The sequence below is a fragment of the Nerophis lumbriciformis genome, linkage group LG14 (assembly GCF_033978685.3).
Source record: "Nerophis lumbriciformis linkage group LG14, RoL_Nlum_v2.1, whole genome shotgun sequence".
In the NCBI taxonomy this organism is placed as follows: domain Eukaryota; kingdom Metazoa; phylum Chordata; class Actinopteri; order Syngnathiformes; family Syngnathidae; genus Nerophis; species Nerophis lumbriciformis.
The window spans coordinates 9,128,824-9,153,823 of NC_084561.2; the positions used below are offsets into that span (position 1 = coordinate 9,128,824).

The 25,000-nt window shown below is 37.3% G+C and overlaps 2 protein-coding genes across 9 annotated transcripts in view; one reads left to right on the forward strand and one right to left on the reverse strand.

The window, feature by feature from the left end:
• agbl4 (AGBL carboxypeptidase 4) overlaps window positions 1-6,365 on the reverse strand; it is a 1,010,561-nt gene extending 1,004,196 nt beyond the window's left edge. The window contains exon 1 of the mRNA XM_061976109.2: window positions 6,285-6,365. Coding sequence (XP_061832093.2) covers window positions 6,285-6,318 — 34 coding nt within the window. The 5' untranslated portion in view covers window positions 6,319-6,365. The remainder of the gene's footprint in view (window positions 1-6,284) is intronic.
• elavl4 (ELAV like neuron-specific RNA binding protein 4) overlaps window positions 5,883-25,000 on the forward strand; it is a 342,263-nt gene continuing 323,145 nt past the window's right edge. For 2 of the 8 annotated variants that reach the window (XM_061976101.2, XM_072914613.1), the window contains exon 1: window positions 5,884-6,263. In XM_061976101.2, coding sequence (XP_061832085.1) covers window positions 6,162-6,263 — 102 coding nt within the window. In that variant the 5' untranslated portion in view covers window positions 5,884-6,161. Of the gene's footprint in view, window positions 6,264-25,000 lie in introns of all 8 variants that reach the window. The other 6 variants (XM_072914616.1, XM_072914617.1, XM_072914614.1 and 3 more) reach the window with 5 other exon arrangements.

Below are 25,000 nucleotides of genomic sequence, written 5' to 3' on the forward strand. Positions count from 1 at the left end.
AGACACTCGACGCAATTAAGCACCTAATTATGCAAATTAAACGCCAGCCTGTCAATACGAGGAGTGCAAAGTTCAAAAATGGGCTTTATGGATGCTTGTGGAGCCGTTCAAAAGACTGGCTCGTTATTATAGTTACTTTCTTAAGTCATTTTTTTTTAATTTTTTTTAGTAAAAACAACAATCACTAGTAGGCTTTATAAGATTTGGATAAACATACTAGAAATGTACACAATTATTATTGTATTGGTAAGAATGATGATAATATATTGGCAATAATTTTATTTTTTGTGTTTGTTTTGTGGTCACAACAACATCACAACAACATTTATCTTAGCATCAAAACAGGCTCATCTTTTAGTGCTGGCAGCTTTAGACGTTTAAAAAAAACATTTTAAATTTTTCATCAGAGCAATGACCATAACAGTTAATATAAATTAGGGTGGGGGAAGATAAAAAAAATAAAATATTAAAATTAATTATAAAAGTTTCGGTTCTCACCGTTCAAAAGTCTCATGAACGTCACATCTGTAGTCAAGTCACCAGGTGCGAAAAATACATAATCTCCCTGAACTCATCATTTTGAACAGCGTTGTGGGGTAGATGTTGGAAAATCAGCTAACATTCCTCAAAACAACAGAGACTAGACGCAATTAAGCACCTAATTATGCAAATTAAACGCCAGCCTGTCAATACGAGGAGTGCAAAGTTCAAAAATGGGCTTTATGGATGCTTGTGGAGCCGTTCAAAAGACTGGCTCGTTATTATAGTTATTTTCTTAAGTGATTTTTTTTTTATTAGCAAAAACAACAATCACTAGTAGCTTTTATAAGATCTAGATCTAAATACTAGAAATGTACATTAGAGATGCGCGGTTTGCGGACACAACCGCGGAGTCCACGGATTATCCGCGGGTCGGGCGGTTGAAATTAAAAAAAATTAGATTTTATCCGCGGGTCGGGTCGGGCGGTTGAAATAAAAAAAAAAAAAGATTTTAAATAGATTCAGGCGGGTGGCAGTTAAACCAATTCGGAAATATATATACATAGTTAAATGTTGTTACCCACATACGAAAAACGAGCAGCGTTGTGGGGTAGATGTTGGAAAGTCAGCTAACATTCCTCAAAACAACAGAGACTCGACGCAATTAAGCACCTAATTATGCAAATTAAACCACAGTCTGTCAATATGAGGAGTGCAAAGTTCAAAAATGGGCTTTATGGATGCTTGTGGAGCCGTTCAAAAGACTGGCTCGTTATTATAGTTATTTTCTTATGTGATTTTTTATTTTTTTTTATTAGTAAAAACAATCACTAGTAGGCTTTATAAGATCTGGATAAAAATACTAGAAATGTACACAATTATTATTGTATTGGTAAGAATGATGATAATATATTGGCAATCATTTTATTTTTTGTGTTTGTTTTGTGGTCACAACAACATCACAACAACATTTATCTTAGCATCAAAATAGGCTCATCTTTTAGTGCTGGCAGCTTTAGACGTTTAAAAAACACATTTTAAAATTTTCATCAGAACAATGACCATAAAAGTTAATATAAATTGGGGGGGGGGGGGATAAAAAAAATAAAATATTACAATTAATTTTAAAAGTTTCGGTTCTCACCGTTCAAAAGGCTCATGAACGTCACATCTGTAGTCAAGTCACCAGGTGCGAAAATTACATAATCTCCCTGAACTCATCATTTTGAACAGCATTGGGTAGATGTTAGAAAGTCAGCTAACATTCCTCAAAACAACAGAGACTCGACGCAATTAAGCACCTAATTATGCAAATTAAACGCCAGCCTGTCAATACGAGGAGTGCAAAGCTCAAAAATGGGCTTTATGGATGCTTGTGGAGTCGTTCAAAAGACTGGCTAGTTATTATAGTTATTTTCTTAAGTGATTTTTTATTATTATTAGCAAAAACAACAATCACTAGTAGCTTTTATAAGATCTGGATCAACATACTAGAAATGTACACAATTATTATTGTATTGGTAAGAATGATGATAATATATTGGCAATAATTTTTTTTTTTGCGTTTGTTTTGTGGTCACAACAACATCACAACAACATTTATCTTAGCATCAAAACAGGCTCATCTTTTAGTGCTGGCAGCTTTAGACATTTAAAAAAAACATTTTCAATTTTTCATCAGAACAATGACCATAAAAGTTAATATAAATTAGGGGGGGGTGGGGGGGGGGGGGGGGAATAAAAAAAAAAAAAATTATTAAAATTAATTTTAAAAGTTTCGGTTCTCACCGTTCAAAAGACTCATGAACGTCACATCTGTAGTCAAGTCACCAGGTGCGAAAAATACATAATCTCCCTGAACTCATCATTTTGAACAGCGTTGTGGGGTAGATGTTGGAAAGTCAGCTAACATTCCTCAAAACAACAGAGACTCGACGCAATTAAGCACCTAATTATGCAAATTAAACGCCATCCTGTCAATACGAGGAGTGCAAAGTTCAAAAATGGGCTTTATGGATGCTTGTGGAGTCGTTCAAAAGACTGGCTATTTATTATAGTTATTTTCTTAAGTGATTTTTTTTTTTTATTAGCAAAAACAACAATCACTAGTAGCTTTTATAAGATCTGGATCTAAATACTAGAAATGTACACAATTATTATTGTCTCGGTAAGAAGTATGTTAATATATTGGCAATAATTGTATTTTTTGTGTTTGTATTGTGGTCACAACAACATCACAACAACATTTATCTTAGCATCAAAATAGGCTCATCTTTTAGTGCTGGCAGCTGTAGACGTTTAAAAAACACATTTTAAATTTTTCATCAGAGCAATGATTATAAAAGTTAATATAAATTAGGGGGGGGGGGGGATAAAAAAAATAAAATATTAAAATTAATTTTAAAAGTTTCGGTTCTCACCGTTCAAAAGGCTCATGAACGTCACATCTGTAGTCAAGTCACCAGGTGCGAAAATTACATAATCTCCCTGAACTCATCATTTTGAACAGCGTTGTGGGGTAGATGTTAGAAAGTCAGCTAACATTCCTCAAAACAACAGAGACTCGACGCAATTAAGCACCTAATTATGCAAATTAAACGCCAGCTTGTCAATACGAGGAGTGCAAAGTTCAAAAATGGGCTTTATGGATGCTTGTGGAGCCGTTCAAAAGACTGGCTCGTTATTATAGTTATTTTCTTAAGTGATTTATTTTTTTTTTATTAGCAAAAACAACAATCACTAGTAGCTTTTATAAGATCTGGATCTAAATACTAGAAATGTACACAATTATTATTGTCTCGGTAAGAAGTATGTTAATATATTGGCAATAATTGTATTTTTTTGTGTTTGTATTGTGGTCACAACAACATCACAACAACATTTATCTTAGCATCAAAATAGGCTCATCTTTTAGTGCTGGCAGCTGTAGACGTTTAAAAAACACATTTTAAATTTTTCATCAGAACAATGACCATAAAAGTTAATATAAATTAGGGGGGGGGATAAAAAAATATATATATTAAAATTAATTTTAAAAGTTTCGGTTCTCACCGTTCAAAAGGCTCATGAACGTCACATCTGTAGTCAAGTCACCAGGTGCGAAAAATACATAATCTCCCTGAACTCATCATTTTGAACAGCGTTGTGGGGTAGATGTTGGAAAATCAGCTAACATTCCTCAAAACAACAGAGACTCGACGCAATTAAGCACCCAATTATGAAAATTAAACGCCAGCCTGTCAATATGAGGAGTGCAAAGTTCAAAAATGGGCTTTATGGATGCTTGTGGAGCCGTTCAAAAGACTGGTTCGTTATTATCGTTATTTTCTTAAGTGATTTTTTTTTTTTTTTAGCAAAAACAACAATCACTAGCTTTTATAAGATCTGGATCAAAATACTAGAAATGTACACAATTATTATTGTCTTGGTAAGAAGTATGTTAATATATTGGCAATAATTATATTTTTTGTGTTTGTATTGTGGTCACAACATCACAACAACATTTATCTTAGCATCAAAATAGGCTCATCTTTTAGTGCTGGCAGCTTTAGACGTTTAAAAAACACATTTTAAATTTTTCATCAGAGCAATGATCATAAAAGTTAATATAAATTAAGGGGGGGGGGGTAAAAAAAATAAAATATTAAAATTAATTTTAAAAGTTTCGGTTCTCACCGTTCAAAAGACTCATGAACGTCACATCTGTAGTCAAGTCACCAGGTGCGAAAAATACATACTCTCCCTGAACTCATCATTTAGAACAGCGTTGTGGGGTAGATGTTAGAAAGTCAGCTAACATTCCTCAAAACAACAGAGACTCGACGCAATTAAGCACCCAATTATGCAAATTAAACGCCAGCCTGTCAATACGAGGAGTGCAAAGTTCAAAAATGGGCTTTATGGATGCTTGTGGAGTCGTTCAAAAGACTGGCTAGTTATTATAGTTATTTTCTTAAGTGATTTTTTTATTTTTATTATTAGTAAAAACAACAATCACTAGTAGCTTTTATAAGATCTGGATCTAAATACTAGAAATGTACACAATTATTATTGTCTCGGTAAGAAGTATGTTAATATATTGGCAATAATTGTATTTTTTGTGTTTGTATTGTGGTCACAACAACATCACAACAACATTTATCTTAGCATCAACATAGGCTCATCTTTTAGTGCTGGCAGCTGTAGACGTTTAAAAAACACATTTTAAATTTTTCATCAGAACAATGACCATAAAAGTTAATATAAATTAGGGGGGGGGATAAAAAAATATATATATTAAAATTAATTTTAAAAGTTTTGGTTCTCACCGTTCAAAAGACTCATGAACGTCACATCTGTAGTCAAGTCACCAGGTGCGAAAAATACATAATCTCCCTGAACTCATCATTTTGAACAGCGTTGTGGGGTAGATGTTGGAAAGTCAGCTAACATTCCTCAAAACAACAGAGACTCGACGCAATTAAGCACCCAATTATGCAAATTAAACGCCAGCCTGTCAATACGAGGAGTGCAAAGTTCAAAAATGGGCTTTATGGATGCTTGTGGAGCCGTTCAAAAGACTGGCTTGTTATTATAGTTATTTTCTTAAGTGATTTTTTTTTTTTTATTAGCAAGAACAACAATCACTAGTAGCTTTTATAAGATATGGATCAAAATACTAGAAATGTACACAATTATTATTGTCTTGGTAAGACTCCCACTTCCAAAGACATGCACCTGGGGATAAGTTGATTTGCAACACTAAATTGGCCCTAATGTGTGGATGTGAGCGTGAATGTTGTCTGTCTATCTGTGTTGGCCCTGCGATGAGGTGGCGACTTGTCCAGGGTGTACCCCGCCTTCCGCCCGATTGTAGCTGAGATAGGCTCCAGCGTCCCCCGCGACCCCAAAGGGAATAAGCGGTAGAAAATGGATGGATGGATGGATGGATGGATGGTAAGAATCATGTTAATATATTGGCAACACACAACAACATCACAACAACATCTTAGCATCAAAACAGGCTCATCTTTTAGTGCTGGCATCTGTAGATATTTAAAGACCACATTTTCAATTTTTCATCAGAATAATGACCATAAAAGTTAACATAAATTAGGCGGCCAAAAAAAAAAAAAGACAAAAAAAATAAAAGATAAAAATTAATTTTTAAAAGTTTCGGTTCTCACCGTTCAAAAGACTCATGAACGTCACATCTGTAGTCAAGTCACCAGGTGCGAAAATTACATAATCTCCCTGAACTCATCATTTTGAACAGCATTATTGTTGTGTAGATGTTAGAAAGTCAGCTAACATTCCTCAAAACAACAGAGACTCGACGCAATTAAGCACCTAATTATGCAAATTAAACGCCAGCCTGTCAATATGAGGAGTGCAAAGTTCAACAATGGGCTTCCTCTTTCTTTGAAGTCGGTCATGTGGCTATAGCGACACGTTATCACTCGGAGCTAATGGAGATAACGGCTAACGAGTCAGGAGTGACACACGACAGACATTTAATGTTTATGTTAATAATGTAACGTTAATATATATATATATATATATATATATATATATATAACGTTAATATATTCCAGGCTCGGTAGTGTGAGTGCTAACGTGGTTTGTAGCGGCGCTAGCTTCCGAGGAGCAGATGACGTCACCATTGTTTACATTCCTGCACCTGCTAGCTAGAGCAGGTTAGCATGGCCACTAAAGGCGTCGCAAAGGAGGAAAGAAGACTGCGAACAAACGCCCGCAACGTTCACACGCGCCTCCGCCTGGAAGGACGACGACGAGCGACTCCGGTAAGGCGGATATTTACGCACCAATCTCGGCGTCTTTCGCGGGGTTCTCCTCCATCTTCGCCTCCGTTCTGTCACACCGAGGCAGCGGACGCGCTGCGCTTGTTGCCATGGCAACAGAGCGAGGCGCCACAGGGGAGGGAGGGGTCGCTCACTGGACACATCATTAGGTACACTTGCACGCCCATAAATACAATAGATGTGTGTGTCTGGCTTTTAAAAAGTCCGACATGATAACATTTTTATTTTTAAATAAGAGAGATATATATATATATATATAAGAAATACTTGACTTTCAGTGAATTCTAGCTATATATATATATATATATATATATATATATATATATATATATATATATATATATATATATATATATAAATATATATATATATATATATATATAAATAAAAGAAATACTTGAATTTCAGTGTTCATTTATTTACACATTTACACACACATAACACTCATCTACTCATTGTTGAGTTAAGGGTTGAATTGTCCATCCTTGTTCTATTCTCTGTCAGTATTTCAGAACACACACATTATACCAATATGCATTATAAAATCAATAAGAAAACGGGAGCTCTAATTTGAGAGTCTGAATTAGGATCAGAAGTTCCTATATAAACATTGAGCACTCACGTCGCCTTTTTGTATTGATTACTGCAGCTGTGCACTGGATTCATTCACAAATACAAACTACAACTCACAAACACTTTAGAGTTAGGCTCCACCATCAGTATGTGTACTTAAACTTATAAAGATCACATGGATATTATTCAGTGAGTTGATTCACCAAAACTAACCTGTTATACAGGAGGAAAAAGCACACAGGACGTTTCAATTGTTCACAGACTGGTCGCTCTCATCAGAATGACAAGACACTTCCGGTCTGCAGGTGATAGCATTCAATTGGGAAGAAACGCCCTACTGCCCCCTACTGACCAATGTGAATACTGATAAATCTATAATGACAGCTCCAAAAACGAATTCAAACCACAAAATAAGATAAATAAATCAACACAAAAATGTGACACATTATGGGTGGGTCACATATGCATGTACAGTAGATGGCAGTATTGTCCTGTTTAAAAGTGTCACAACATTGCTGTTTACGGCAGACGAACTGCTTTACGGGGGACGAAAACTTGACTGCTGTTGTTGTGTGTTGTTACCGCGCTGGGAGGACGTTAATGAAACTGCCTAACAATAAACCCACATAAGAAACCAAGAACTCGTCCTCGATCATTAGCTGTTTATATGGTGAGAAAGCGGACGTGAGAACAGGCTGTCAACACGTCACTCAGGTCCGCATGGAGCTGGAGGGGGCGTGGCCTCCAGTTCCGCCTGAATTTCGGGAGATTTTCGGGAGAAAATTTGTCCCGGGAGGTTTTCGGGAGAGGCGCTGAATTTCGGGAGTCTCCTGGAAAATCCGGGAGGGTTGGCAAGTATGGCCGTAGGAGATTATCTAATATCACCTATTTGGGTTAAACATTTTTTTTTTCAAACCAGTAATTATAGTTTGCAAAATATGTGCTGTTGTTGAGTGTCGGTGTTGTCTAGAGCTCGGCGGAGTAACCGTGTAATACTTTTCCATATCAGTAGGTGGCAGCCGGTAGCTAATTGCTTTGTAGATGTCAGAAACAGCGGGAGGCAGTGTGCAGGTAAAAAGGTGTCTAATGCTTAAACCAAAAATAAACAAAAGGTGAGTGCCCCTAAGAGAAGGCATTGAAGCTTAGGGAAGGCTATGCAGAACGAAACTAAAACTGAACTGGCTAAAAAGTAAACAAAAACAGAATGCTGGACGACAGCAAAGACTTACTGTGGAGCAAAGACGGTGTCCACAATGTAGGATAGGATAGGACTTTATTGTCATTGCACAAGTAAAACAAAATTATGTTTTCAGCACAAACCCGTTCAAGATTAGACAAACAAACAGTGTACAGGGTTACAGAACAGGAACGCTGATGGGTCGCCAAAGGTGCCCCGCCCCGTAAAAGATGAGAAAAAGGTAAAACGCTGGGGAAGAAGATGAGTAAAAAAAATACAATCTAGACTGGGCTCCTAAGGGGGCCTAGTCTGGACTGGGGAAAAAACCTCCGTGCCATGCACATAAACATGTTACATATAAACACGACAACTTGCAACAGAGGGGCGGGGAGTTGGGACCCTGGAGGTCGACTGCTGCTATGAAGCGCTGCCAGCCGTCCATCACCCCGAGGGGAATCAAGCGGTGGTGAAAGCGTGGGGTGGGGTACATCCGAACATGACATGACAATCAACAATGTCCCGCACAAAGAAGGATGAACACAACTGAAATATTCTTGATCGCTAAAACAAAGTTGATGTGGGAAATATCGCTCAAAGGAAGACATGAAATTGCAACAGGAAATTACCAAAAAAAAGAGAAAAAGCCACCAAAATAGGAGCGCAAGACAAGAACTAAAAGACTACACACAAAAAAACTCAAAATAAGTCACTGCGTGATGTGACAGGTGGTGACAGTACACCTACTTTGAGACAAGAGCTATATTGATGCATGCTTGGTTATGCTTTAAAGTCATATCCAACAATTGCGACGACGACTTTTTACTGTCAACTGAGTTTCGTTTTTTAATGATTTCTGCTGGTGGTGTGCCTCTGGATTTTTTCAACACAAAAAATGTGCCTTGGCTCAAAAAAGGTTGAAAAACACTGGCCTAAGTGTCAAAGTCGAGATGATCTATGCCAGTGTTTTTCAGCCTTTTTTGAGCCGAGGCACATTTGTTTCATTAAAAAAAATACGGAGGCACACCACCAGCAGAAAAGTTTAAAAAATGAAACTCCACCAGGTTGTCGTGCCTTATTTTGAGTTTGTTGTTGTTTCCTGTGTGTAGTGCTTTAGTTTCTGTCTTGCGCTGTTAATTTGGTGACCCTTCCTGTTTTGTTGGTGTTCTCCTGTAGCAGCGTCACGCCTTCCTTTGAGTTCTATTGCCCGCACCTGTTTTGTTTTCGCAATCAAGACTATTTAAGTTGTGCGTACGCTATCCTTTTTTGTGGGGACACTGTTGATTGTCATGTCATGTACGGATGTACTTTGTGGACGCCGTCTCCGCTCCACACGCTGTAAGTTTTTGCTGTCATCCAGCATTCTGTTTTTGTTCACTTTGTAGCCAGTTCAGTTTTACTTTTGTTTTGCATAGCCATCCCTGTGCTTCAGTGCATTTTCCTAGCGGGACTTGCCTTTTGTTCATTTTTTGTTTAAGCGTTACATACCTTTTACATACCAAAAAAGGTTGAAAAACACTGCACTAGACACACAGCACATTATTATAATTATTGATTTGCAAAAAATATCACTCAGTCTAAACTAAATACATTTTTACTATATTTTGCTAAAAACATCAAAATTAATTGTATTTTTATTTGTATTTTTTCTGACTCCTTATTACATCCAGCCATAGAATTATACATTAAAATAAACATATTGGAAATAATTAATTTTAAATGATCATAATAATTCATTTAAAATGACCATATTTAATTATTAAAATAATTGCTTGTTTATCAACAACTTTAGCATTTTATTCATTACATTTTGAAGCTCTCAGAAGCCAAGTTATGTTATATTCCTTAAGATTTATTTATGCAAGTTTGAAGTATCAATTATCTAAACACAGTTTTGTTTGCATATTTTCAGGATGTATATATATATATATATATATATATATATATATATATATATATATATATATATATATATATATATATATATATATATATATATATATATATATGAAATACTTGACTTGGTGAATTCTAGCTGTAAATATACTCTTTCCCTCTTAACCACGCCCCCGCCCCACCCCCGTCCACGCACCCCAACCCCCACCCCCCCACCTCCCAAAATCGGAGGTCTCAAGGTTGGCAAGTATGGCTAACACATACATTTTAGCACCAACTTCATGCTCGGTTATTTGCTGAAGAAAAACAAAATAATGGAACCTACAGCTCCCCTGTCTGTAGCCGACTGACAAATAGTTGTCAGCGGTTTTACGGCGTGTAGTGAAGCCTGCATGGTTACAACGCGCTCCTCCCAGTTCACACAGTATTTATTGGCACTGATGTTAATTAAAAGCCGCACCTTTCGTCTAATGACCGTTCATAACAACGTTCATCTGGCGTATTTTAGGATTTCCCAGGATTGTATCAAGGTGGACTTTGTTTTGGTGCCACACCTGCATTTGAATGGTGCTTTCAAAGAAGGCCAATCACCGCAGGCCACGGTGCAGAGTCGTCCCGCGTATTGATTAAATATGGTGCTTTTCCAGGCAGTCGGAGCGTGGAGCATCAAGGCCAATCAGGCCTGATCTGATTCCTTTGCCGTTACAAAGGCTGCACCTGATGAAGAGCGGCAAACGAGCAGGCCGCACCAAAGAGGCTGCAGGGTGTTGTTGATTTTCCAGGTTGTAAACAGTGTGCGACCGGACCTAACGATGTTGTGTATTTGATGACCGGCGTCAACAAGACACTGAGCAGATAGGTCAGGCTGATTATTTGCCACATGCAGCACGCCGTGGAAATCTTCTATTTTCAGCAGCAACAACAACAAAAAATTGAAAGACCGGCTGCCCTCCATTGCTGTGTCATTGTTTTTTAACACTTGGGCCAATTAAAGTAGCTCTACTGTGGCACAGTCACTCATTTCACAAGAGGGAGATTGAAATTGAATTACGGGGCATGAGGAGAATAAATTAGACACGCCGCATGTTTCCCCTTGTTTCTATGCTCTTATCGAGTAGAGACGACATCAGGGTGGTTGAGTTTACCGTAGTATCGTCTGCTGCAGATAAGGCGACTCTTCAGATCCCGACTCGAGCCTGATATCACGTCCGGGGAAAAAATGAATATAAACACGCCGTTAAAGTTCCTGTACGGCATACTTGCCAACCTTGAGACCTCCGATTTCGGGAGGTGGGGGAGGGGGGTGGGGTGGGCGTGGTCGGGGTGGGACGGGGGCGTGGTTGGGGCGTGGCTAAAAGGGGAGGAGTATATTTAGAGCTAAAATTCACCAAGTCAAGTATTCCATGGCAACAACACACAACAACAGCAGTCACTTTTTTGTATACCGTAAAGCAGTTCGTCTGCCGTAAACAGCAATGCTGTGACACTCTTAAACAGGACAATACTGCCATCTAGTGCATTTGATGAAAGCACTTTTGTGCGTGCCACACAGCAATGCACCATCAGAGAGGGTGTTCAGCATGGTTCGAAAAATAGTGACAGAGAATAGAACAAGGATGGACAATTCAACCCTTAACTCAACAATGAGTAGATGAGTGTTATGTGTGTGTATATGTGTAAATAAATGAATATATAATAAAATAAATATATATATATATATATATATATATATATATATATATATATATATATATTCATTTATTTACATATATACATACATATATATATATATATATATATATATATTCATTTATTTACATATATACATATATATATATATATATATATATATATATATATATATATTCATTTATTTACATATATACATACATATATATATATATATATATATATATATATATTCATTTATTTACATATATACATACACATATATATATATATATATATATACATATATATATATATATATATATATGTGTATGTATATATATATATGTGTATGTATATATGTAAATAAATGAATATATATATATATATATATATGTATGTATATATGTAAATATATATATATATATATATATATATATATATATATGTATATATATATATATATATATGTATATATGTATATATGTAAATAAATGAATATATATATATATATATATATATTCATTTATTTACATATATACATACACATAATACTTGACATTAAGTGAATTCTAGCTATATATATATATATAAATATATATATATATATATATATATATATTTTATTATATATTCATTTATTTACACATATACACACACATACACTCATCTACTCATTGTTGAGTTAAGGGTTGAATTGTCCATCCTTGTTCTATTCTCTGTCACTATTTTTCGAACCATGCAGAACACCCTGTGATGGTGCATTGCTGTGTGGCACGCACAAAAGTGCTTTCATCAAATGCACTAGATGGCAGTATTGTCCTGTTTAAGAGTGTCAAAACATTGCTGTTTACGGCAGACGAACTGCTTTACGGTATACAAAAAAGTGACTGCTGTTGTTGTGTGTTGTTGCCACGCTGGGAGGACGTTAATGAAACTGCCTAACAATAAACCCACATAAGAAACCAAGAACTCGCCCTCCATCATTCTATAGTTATAACGAGATTGGTCAGGTACGCATTTTTATATTGTGGAGGACCTGAGTCCGCCTGAATTTCGGGAGATTTTCGGGAGAAAATTTGTCCCGGGAGGTTTTCGGGAGAGGCGCTGAATTTCGGGAGTCTCCCGGAAAATCCGGGAGGGTTGGCAAGTATGCTGTACGGGCAAAATCCAGAGTTCCCAGTGCCTTCAGTCAACTGTGGCGGCCCACCATGGATACACGCTACGTGGGTCCCTCGCTCATGAACACATAATAATGGGACTGTTTGAATATAGGTGTGGATGGCACCATACGCTGCTTTAAAACGTCTCATTCGCACCTGTATGACAGACATACTTGCCAACCTTGAGACCGCCGAATTCGGGAGATGGGGGTGTTTTGGGGTAGCGGGGGGAGTATATATTTTGAAGTATTTCTCATATACATTATATAAATTATATATATATATATATATATATATATATATATAATCCGTTCGGCCACCGTGTCCAATGGAGAAGTCTGATCTACAAAATGTGCAGGCCGCATACCCCTTCCCCTTCGAGCTGTCCTGGATGAACTGAAATTATTTTTTTCCAATCATTTTGGAACTCGCAAGCGTACTTCTTCTTCTTACTCGTCGTCGCCATGTCTTTTCTTCGTTCTTCTGCTTCGTCTGTTATGTTTTTGGACATTACCTCTTGCCGTAGTTTTGAAGCAATGCATGATGGGAATCCGGATGTCGTTTGTGTCAGTGTATTAACGTGCCGGCTTGAATAAACACACGCTGAGAAATAGCTCCGTGCCTGCCTACTTTATGGGTTATAGATAAACCTATGGATAACGGAGACATATATAAAAGTCTCCTTTTCAGGTGAGAGAGGACGCTAAAGGCAGTGCCTTTAAGGCACGCCCCCAATATTGTTGTCCGGGTGGAAAGCGGGAGAAATTCGGGAGAATGGTTGCCCCGGGAGATCTTCGGGAGGGGCACTGAAATTTGTGAGTCTCCCGGGAAAATTGGGAGGGTTAGCAAGTATGCTGACAGAGTGAGTTGTTATATTTAGTGAGTATTCATCCTTTCTAGACTAGGTAAAGGCAAAAATATCACAGTATGATATTATAATTAGTTACAGCTCTAAAATGTGTTATTTTGAAATGTCTTTATTAAATAAATACACATATATTATATTTTAATTAATTTAAATATATTGAATAAAAAAAAATATATATTTTAAGCTTTACAGTCATTTTTTAAACAATATAATATAGCAGAGGCTATTCATCTTTTTGTTTTTGAGGTTAAGAGCTCCACTACAGAGGGCCTCGGGGCACACTCAAATATTAACATTGAGTTAGCACTTTTACTTTTGATTTTAATCATACTCAATATTAATATCTAACCTACTTAGACTTTACAACCTTGTCAAATTATGTGAACCCATGTGTAAATCACAAATATTATTATTTATATAACATATAAACATTAGGGTTAGGTCAGGCTGATTTAAAAAAAAAAAAAAAAAAAAAATGCCAACCAAAAAGACTGTATAAAAAGGGACTCATAAATAAATAACGACAAATACAAACACATATATTGTGCTGAAATGCATAAACTAAATTGATAATGAATATGTTTTACTTGGCTTCACCACTTTAGTCATCATTTTTGCGCTTAACCCTTGTGTAATGTTCATATTGTTGTTACTCAGCCAGCGTTTGTGGGTCTGATGGACCCGTTGCATTTTGTGACTTTAATGCCTCACAATCAAACACTTTTGTGTTAAAATACTGAACAGATGTTTTATTGGGATAAGGTAAACATCTGTTCAGTATTTTATTGGGATAAGGTAAACATCTGTTCAGTATTTTAACATAAAAATGTTTGATTGTGAGGCATTAAAAGCCACAATATGCAACGGGTCCATCAGACCCACAAACGCTGGCTGAGTAACAACAATATGAACATTACACAAGGGTTAAGCGCAAAAATGATGACTAAAGCGGTGAAGCCAAGTAAAACATATTCATTATCAATTTAGTTTATGCATTTCAGCACAATATATGTGTTTGTATTTGTCGTTATTTATTTATGAGTCCCTTTTTATACAGTCTTTTTGGTTGGCATTTTCTTTATTTTAATCAGCCTGACCTAACCCTAAGGTTTATATGTTATATAAATAATAATATTTAAATATCTGCTAAAATACTGAACAGATGTTTACCTTATCCCAATAAAACATCTGTTCAGTATTTTAACACAAAAGTGTTTGATTGTGAGGCATTAAAAGCCACAAAATGCAACGGGTCCATCAGACCCACAAACGCTGGCTGAGTAACAACAATATGAACGTTGCACGGAAAATTTATCTGCCAGTTTCTGCATCCCTGCTCTCATTTTCTCGCACATTTGACCCTCTGATGTTCTGTGTACCTACACTCTGTCCTCCTCCTGTCTAGGACTGCTGTGTGTGTGTGTGTGTGTGTGTGTGTGTGTGTGTGTGTGTGTGTGTGTGTGTGTGTGTGTGTGTGTGTGTTACACAGAACATCAATTTCCACACTTTTGTTATCCCCGGACATCTTATATGTAATAGAAATGTGTAGGGGGGGTGTATGGTGTGTGGTCATTAAATATGTATTCTGATATGTTCTTCACAGAAAATGAGCCAGTCAGTGAGTCTCAGTTTGAAAAATTTATTAATTATCATTTTTCTTTTAATAAAAAAAAATGAAAACGGGTCCCACAGACCCGAACACCACACAAGGGAAACTTCTATGTCTTCTGTTGGAGATTCATTACTGCTACAAGTGGTGGAAAAGTGCATTACAACTGTTTATTTGCTTCACTAATTAAAAGAACGTAACTTTCTGAAGTGCATCGATGGGAGAAACAAAGCGAAATATATTTATTTAGATAGGCAACTAAGGAAATGAAGAATGCCGACTTTATTCGGGCTCCTAACACATACTTGCCAACCCTCCCGAATTTTCCGGGAGACTCCCGAAATTCAGCGCCTCTCCCGAAAACCTCCCGGGACGAATTTTCTCCCGAAAATCTCCCGAAAGCGTACCTGCCCAATCACATTATAACTGTAGAATGATGGAGGGCGAGTTCTTGGTTTCTTATGTGGGTTTATTGTTAGGCAGTTTCATTAACGTCCTCCCAGCGCGGCAACAACACACAACAGCAGTCACTTTTTTGTATACCGTAAAGCAGTCCGTCTGCCGTAAACAGCAATGTTGTGACACTCTTAAACAGGACAATACTGCCATCTAGTGCATTTGATGAAAGCACTTTTGTGCGTGCCACACAGCAATGCATCATCAGAGAGGGTGTTCAGCATGGTTCGAAAAATAGTGACAGAGAATAAAACAAGGATGGACAATTCAACCCTTAACTCAACAATGAGTAGATGAGTGTTATGTGTGTGTATATGTGTAAATAAATGAACACTGAAATTCAAGTATTTATTTTATATATATATATATATATATATATATATATATATATATATATATATATATATATATATATATATATATATATATATATATATATATATAATAATATATATATATATAAGAAATACTTGACGTTCAGTGAATTCTAGCTATATATATATATATATATATATATATAAATAATAAAATATATATATATATATATAAATAATAAAATATATATATATATATATATATATATATATATAGCTAGAATTCACTGAACGTCAATTATTTCTTATATATATATATATATATATATATATATATATATATATATATATATATATATATATATATATATATGAAATACTTGACTTGGTGAATTCTAGCTGTAAATATACCCCTCCCATTTTAGCCACAGCCCCGACCACGCCCTCCCCCTTCCCCCACCTCCCGAAATCGGAGGTCTCAAGGTTGGCAAGTATGCCCTAACAAGAAGTAGTGAGATGGAAGAGAATGAAGCCGGTGTATGACAAGGCAAAGAGGAAAGCGTACTCTAACCTCTTCACGCTGCATTTGTGCACTCCAAACTGATTAGCAATAACTCTGTATTCCACACAACTGGCGAGCTTGTCCAGATCAATAGCAACCCTACTCGGGGCAAGAACAAACCGTCTTTTCCTTCGGACTTAAAACTCACTCCGTCATCCACGGAGCTTATTGGATGAGGCGTTCAAAAATGTTCTTTAGGTCCGAAAATTCCTTCAAAACAACTCTCTCCCACCAGTCTTTGTTTTCGGACCCGCATTCAATCCAGCCATTCCGAGACATTCTTGGTAGTGGTGTCATGTTCGTAAGATAATTTGTGATGCTTTCTGCCATTTTTATATCAGCTTGGCCATTAGAGACGTACTATTTCTAATCTGTGCCAATATTACAGCGGACATCAGGAACAACAAGGACTGTGCTGTTGACTTGTAAGGAGATGCAGATGTCCTGTTTTGGTGTGACGTCATAGGGCAGGGGTCGGCAACCCACGGCTCTAGAGCCGCATGCGGCTCTTTAGCGCCGCCCTTGTGACTCTCTGGAGCTTTTTCAAAAATGTATGAAAAATGGAAAAAGTTGAGGGGAAAAAAAAAAAAAATTTTGTTTTAATATGGTTTCTGTAGGAGGACAAACATGACACAAACCTCCCTAATTGTTATAAAGCACACTGTTTATATTAAACATGCTTCACTGATTAGAGTATTTGGCGAGCGCCGTTTTGTCCTACTAATTTTGGCAGTCCTTGAACTCACCTTAGTTTGTTTACATGTATAACTTTCTGCGACTTTCTAGGACGTGTTTTATGCCACTTATTTTTCTGTCTCATGTTGTCCACCAAACTTTTAACGTTGTGCATGAATCCACAAAGGTGAGTTTTGTTGATGTTATTGACTTGTGTGCAGTGCTAATCAGACATATTTGGTCACTGCATGACTGCGAGCTAATCGATGCTAACATGCTATTTAGGCTAGCTATATGTACATATTGTATAATTATGCCTCATTTGTAGCTATATTTGAGGTCATTTAGTTTCCTTTAAGTCATATTAATTCAATTTATATCTCATGACCAGAGGTGGGTAGTAACGCGCTACATTTACTCAGTTACATCTACTTGAGTAACTTTTGGGATAAATTGTACTTCTAAGAGTAGTTTTAATGCAACATACTTTTACTTTTACTTAAGTATATTTATAGAGAAGGAACGCTACTTTTACTCCGCTACTTTTATCTACATTCAGCTCGCTACTCGCTACTAATTTTTATCGATCTGTTAATGCACGCTTTGTTTGTTTTGGTCCGTCAGACAGACCTTCAAAGTGCCTGCCTTACTGGTGACGTTTCACTCCGTTCCACCAATCAGATGCAGTCACTGGTGACGTTGGACCAATCAAACAGAGCCAGGTGGTCACATGACCTGACTTAAACAAGTTGAAAAACTTATTGGGGTGTTACCATTTAGTGGCCAATTGTACGGAATATGTACTGTACTGTGCAATCTAATAATAAAAGTTCCAATCAATCAATCAAAAGTGTAAAGGAAAAAATATACTTTTTTATTTCAACCGTACATCCCGTCAAAAGCCTAAAGACTGACCGCACATGAGGACGTTCCTGTCTTCACAATAAAAGTGCCGCTCCATTGCGCCTGCGCTTTCAAAACAAGAGTCTCCGAAAGCCAGCGCAAACAAGCTAGCAAGCTACGGAGTTTGACGCCAATATATTTCTTGTAAAGTGTATAAAAACGAATATGGAAGCTGGACAAATAAGATGCCAAAAACCAACAACTTTCATGTGGTATTAGACAGAAAGGAGGAACTTTTTTTCTCCTCCATTTGAAAACGTGGACGCTATCAGCACTGCTTCCTGATTACAATCAATGCAAGTCATCAGAATCAGGTAATACACCAACTTATATTCTTGTCTTCATGAAAGAAAGGAATCTATATGTGTTAAACATGCATGTATATTCATTAAAACACCTTTAACATGTAAACAAAAACGGCAAAATAAATAAATATAAATTATATACTGTATATATATATATATATGTGCATATATATATATATATATATATATATATATATATATAAATGTGTGTGTGTGTATATATATATATATATATATATATATATATATATATATATATATATATATATATAAATGTGTGTGTGTGTATATATATATATATATATATATATATATATATATATATTATATGTGTGTGTATGTTACTCATCAGTTACTCAGTACTTGAGTAGTTTTTTCACAACATACTTTTTACTTTTACTCAAGTAAATATTTGGGTGACTACTCCTTACTTTTACTTGAGTAATAAATCTCTAAAGTAACAGTACTCTTGAGTACAATTTCTGGCTACTCTACCCACCTCTGCTCATGACACACTATCAGGATGTAATATGGCTTTTAATTTTTTGCGGCTCCAGACAGATTTGTTTTTGTATTTTTGGTCCAATAAGGCTCTTTCAACATTTTGGGTTGCCAACCCCTGTCATAGGTCAACCGGAAAAGCAATACATTAATATGCGCTAAAAGGAAATAAATAGAGATGTCCGATAATGGCTTTTTTGCCGATATTTCGATATTGTCCAACTCTTTATTACCAATTCCGATATCAACCGATACCGATATATACAGTCGTGGAATTAACACATTATTATGCCTAATTTTGTTGTGATGCCCCGCTTGATGCATTAAACAATGTAACAAGGTTTTCCAAAATAAATCAACTCAAGTTATGGAAAAAAGTGCCAACGTGGCACTGCCATATTTATTATTGAAGTCACAAAGTGCATTATTTTGTTTAACATGCCTCAAAACAGCAGCTTGGAATTTGGGACATGCTCTCCCTGAGATAATCCTGATACCCACTACAACTGTGGGAAATACTATACTTTTGACTTTCACAAAGTGCATTATTTTTTATTTTTTTTAAAAACATGCCTCAAAACAACAGCTACAAAAACAAAGAAGGCACACAGCTTCAGTCTAGGGCAGGGGTCGGCAACCCGCGGCTCCGGAGCCGCATGCGGCTCTTTGATCACTCTGATGCGGCTCAGCAGCTTACTTGCTGAACCCCCCAATTTTCCCGTGAGACTTCCGGAATTCAGTGCCTCTCGCGGAAAGCTCCCGGGATTAATATTCACTGATTTTCACCCTTATGGCTATAATAAGGGTGTGCCATAATGGTACAACATTTGGCGCCCTCTACAATATGTATTAATAGAGTGCCAGTCCAACACATGTTATACAATACACATCTTTTGCCTGCAGATGTACGTGACATCAAGGCATACTTGTTCAACAGCCACACAGGTTACACTGACGGTGGTCATATAAAACAACTTTAACACTCTTACTAATAATGCGCCACACTTTGAACCAAAACCAAACAAGAATGACAAACACATTTCGGGAGAACATCTGCACCTTAACACAACATAAACACAACAGAACAAACACCCAGAATCCCATGCAGCCCTGACTCTTCCGGGCTACATTATACACTCCTGCTACCACCAAACCCCACCCCCACCCCAACCCTGCTCCCCTCACACATCAACCCGGAAGAGTTAGAGCTGCATGGGATTCTGGGTATTTGTCCTGTTGTGTTTTTGTTCTGTTACGGTGCAGATGTTCTCCCGAAATTTGTTTGTCATTCTTGTTTGGTGTGGGTTCACAGTGTGGCGCATTATTAGTAAGAGTGTTAAAGTTTAGTTTTTTATACCACCACCGTCAGTGTGAGCTGTGTGGTTGTTGACCAAGTATGCATTGCTGTTGCCTACGTGAGTATAGCGAAAGCTCCATACAACGTGTGGCTGATCAGGCACGCTGACTGTAGTGGGTGCTATATGCTATATGCTGTACTATCACGGCACGCATGACGCTGACAAGCGCCATTCAATTAAAACTCGCGTGCCGCACCAGCATTCAAATTCCACATAAAGGTGTGGGCAGCGTGTCTGAGACCCCTGGTTATACATAGCACAAAGCAAAAAAACCCAACTTCGTATGCAGTGTTAATTCATTTAAAATTTCAAAAACATTTTGCGGCTCCCATTGTTTTCTATAATTTGTGAAACTGGTCAAAATGGCTCTTTGACTGGTAAAGGTTGCCGACCCCTGGTCTAGGGTATACTAGAGTAATGAAGTAAACAATAACATAGTCCTCATTGAGTGCAAGACTGTCTGGCATACTGTATAACAGGAAATTATAAACTGGGCTCACATCCATCTTCCGCTTGTATTCATCGTGTATCGCCTTATGATTCTTGAAGAGGTGGGAGATCTAATTGCTCGTATTAAAGGAAGATGTCTTGGTTCCTCCTCGCAAAGCCAACTTTTTGCAGTCATTGCAAATTACCAGCTTTTTTATCCGTCAGAGACACTTTAAAATAATCCCAAACCATAGACATGGTGTCGTTAGTCAGTCACCGAGCAAGCTCGCTTGTTAGCCACGGCTACAGCACCGGCAACAACACACTCTTGTTGTTGTTATTCTGCGCTCGCGGTGGTTTGATGAGGTCATCAAGCGTCGCCAGTAAACCTCTCATGCTGCAGTCGTCAACTCCTGTGTTGTGTGTGGGAGAGGAGAGAGGAGAGGGGCTGCTGACTGGGAGACGCAACTGCTCTGTACTGCTCCCTACGTCCGTGTTTTACCGGATATGTACCGCTCCGTACAGCGGCGTTTTAAAAAGTCATTAATTTTAATTTTTGAAACCGATACCGATAATTTCCGATATTACATTTTAAGCATTTATCGACCGATAATATCGGCAGGCCGATATTATCGAACATCTCTAGAAATAAGCGCCCCCCAGTGTACGGGAGGCAGACGGCTTATGACCAATAGTCGCATTAGAGAGTATGCATGGACACTGGGACTTCACATGTAGGTGTGAAATGACAAAAAAACTGAACTATTTGAGAAATCAGACTAAGTCGGCGCATGGAAACGTCGTCAATACATGGGGGTTTGGCTGCTACTTTACCTGGTTGAAGTCCAAATGAAAGTAAGCAGATATTAACAGTAAATGAACAATTGGATTCATTAATTTTCTACCAGTTGTCCCTCATAATTTTGACAAAATAATAGAATGGAAAATGACACAATATGTTACTGCATAGGTTAGCAGCTAAATTAGGAGCCTTTGTTTGTTTACTTACTACTAAAATACAAGTTGTCTTGCATGTTCACCAGTGACGTGCGGTGAGGTTGATGGCTGGTGAGGCACTGACTTCATCACAGTCAGATTTACAAACATATGAACCCTAAAGAGTATCTTATTCACCATTTGATTGGCAGCAGTTAACGGGTTATGTTTAAAAGCTCATACCAGCATTCTTCCCTGCTTGGCACTCAGCATCAAGGGTTGGAATTGGGGGTTAAATCACCAAAAATTATTCCCAGGCGCGGCGCCGCTGCTGCCCACTGCTCCCCTCACCTCCCAGGGGGTGATCAAGGGGATGGGTCAAATGCAGAGGACAAATTTCATTACACCTAGTGTGTGTGTGACAATCATTGGTACTTTAACTTAACTTTAACTTTACACATACAAACTGTAGCACACAAAAAAGCACATTTAATAAAAAAAATGTTATTATGGTCTTACCTTTACTTAGAAATTAAGTCCATGCGCCGCAACTAAAGCCCTCACTTAAACTTTCCACGTGCAAGATTGAATCTATTTAAAAAAAGTGTAACCGAGGGTTTATAAATGTCGCCTATACTGTATGAAACTACAAAATAACAAACACGGAGGCTCCAGGTTACACGAGGACCACTTTATTTACCTTCTTTCAAAAACCTCCGCAACGTGACATCACTTCCGTTCTTAGCGCCTTCAAAATAAGAGCTCAAGGCATATACTGTATAACAGCGCTTAACAGGAACTTAACAACACAAAGAGGAAAGCCCATGAAAATAGGTTACAAAAGTTATTTAATAAGAAGCCAAAAAGTGCAAAAACAATAATGCTCGTGTTGGAGGAGTTGTGAATTAGGTACACCTGCAGTCTGCAGGTGTATCTAATGTTGTGTCCCTGCAGTCATTCACAATTCCTCCAACACCAACATTATTGTTTTTGCACTTTTTGGCTTCTTATGAAATCATTTTTTAAAATAGATTAAATCTTGCACGTGGAAAGTTTAAGTGTGGGCTTTAGTTGATATAACAATTCTACGGCGGGGGTGCAGGAAGCGAGCCTCACACAGTGCGTCTTTTGCAGCCGTTTTATGATCGCTCAGCACAAGAAATACTTTACACACATACAGTTGTTGACAAAATACACTGTACATTATATACCTCAGCTAACTAAACTATGGAAATGTATAATATAATTCATATAGCAATACAGTCTCACTGCACAGCAGGCCAGCAGTTAGCCGAGTCATTGCGCAATCCATGTTGAGGCACTGAGTGACGTGCCTCAACTGGCTGCTGTTCACCGCACCGTCTCTTCTCAGTATTTGAACGGCAAATGAGAAAATTCAGCGATTTTGAATAAAAATAATCTAAAACTGGTGAAGTTAAATGTAAAATAACTTTATAGTATAATCACTGGATACATATAACAATTCAATTTTTTTTTTTCTTTTTACATTTTTTTTCTTTCCATGATGGCAGGTGAGGCACCTCGAGTGACTGCACGTCACTGATGTTCACTATTTTATTTAAGGACAAAATTGCAATAATAAACATATGTTTAATTTACCCGAAGATTTTTTGTTAAAATAAAGCCAATAATGCCATTTTTTGTGGTCCCCTTTTATTTAGAAAAGTATCGAAATACATTTTAGTAACGGTACCAAAATATTGATACTAGTAGCAACCATAGTGAGATCCCAAACTTCCATTAATTGTTGTCTTTTTCACTCAAACGCTCACTCATCTGTTTCACCGGTCACAAAACTTTTTTTATTTTTTTATTATAATATTTTTTATGATGGTGAGAAGTCGAAATTTAGATCAAAATGTGATTTATTGTGCAGCCCTACTAGGAAATGCTAACGACTAACAAACAAAAATGCATAAAAAGCATCCTGATTGCCTACCAGGATCAGGTATGCATACTTGCCAACCTTGAGACCTCCGATTTCGGGAGGTGGGGGGAGGGGGGTGGGGGTAGAGGGGGTGAGGGTGGGGGCGTGGCTAAAAGGGGAGGAGTATATTTACAGCTGGAATTCACCAAGTCAAGTATTTCATATATATATATATATATATATATATATATATATATATATATATATATATATGACAAATACTTGACGTTCAGTGAATTCTAGCTATATATATATATATATATATATATATATATATATATATATATATATATATATATATATAATACAATTAATATATATATATATATATATATATATATATATAAAATAAATACTTGAATTTCAGTGTTCATTTATTTACACATATACACACACAACACTCATCTACTCATTGTTGAGTTAAGGGTTGAATTGTCCATCCTTGTTCTATTCTTTGTCACTATTTTTCTAACCATGCTGAACACCCTCTCTGATGATGCATTGATGTGTGGCACGCACAAAAGTGCTTTCATCAAATGCACTAGATGGCAGTATTGTCCTGTTTAAGAGTGTCACAACATTGCTGTTTACGGCAGACGAACTGCTTTACGGTATACAAAAACGTGACTGCTCTTGTTGTGTGTTGTTACCGCGCTGGGAGGACGTTAATGAAACTGCCTAACAATAAACCCACATAAGAAACCAAGAACTCGCCCTCCATCATTCTACAGTTATAACGTGATTGGGCAGGTATGCTGGTTATATTGTGGGTTAGCGGACTCAGGTCCTCATGGACCTGAGTCCGCCTGAATTTCGGGAGATTTTAGGGAGAAAATTTGTCCCGGGAGGTTTTCGGGAGAGGCGCTGAATTTCGGGAGTCTCCCGGAAAATCCGGGAGGGTTTGCAAGTATGGGTATGTCCTGATTGCCAATCAGGGACAGGTTAAGGAGGCAGTGCTCAGACCAGAGATGAAGTGGCAGGAAATGAAAGCACACAGGAAGTGGAAACAAGGAAACAAGAGCGCTGGAACGGAAATAACACCCAGCACAGGAAGATAAATAGGTCCAAAACTGTCACGGAGGGTCATGACAATTTCATGGGAGTCTCCTCGCAATAAAACCGATGCATCATGAAAATCCGGGTTGATATTTCAACAACTGTGACCGCAAAGTTTCACACAAATTAACGATGAAAACCCAGCCCTGCTCGTCAGAGGTAAAAAATAGCAACGCTTTCAAGAAAAAAAAAACCCTCAGCTCTGTGCCCAAAGTACACTTTGCACGCCGCAGTACCCTGTCAAGATGTCTGCAAAGTGCAGCAATAATTTAATGAAAACATCCATCACCGGGAAACACAATCACTTGAAAGAGAAGCACAGTGT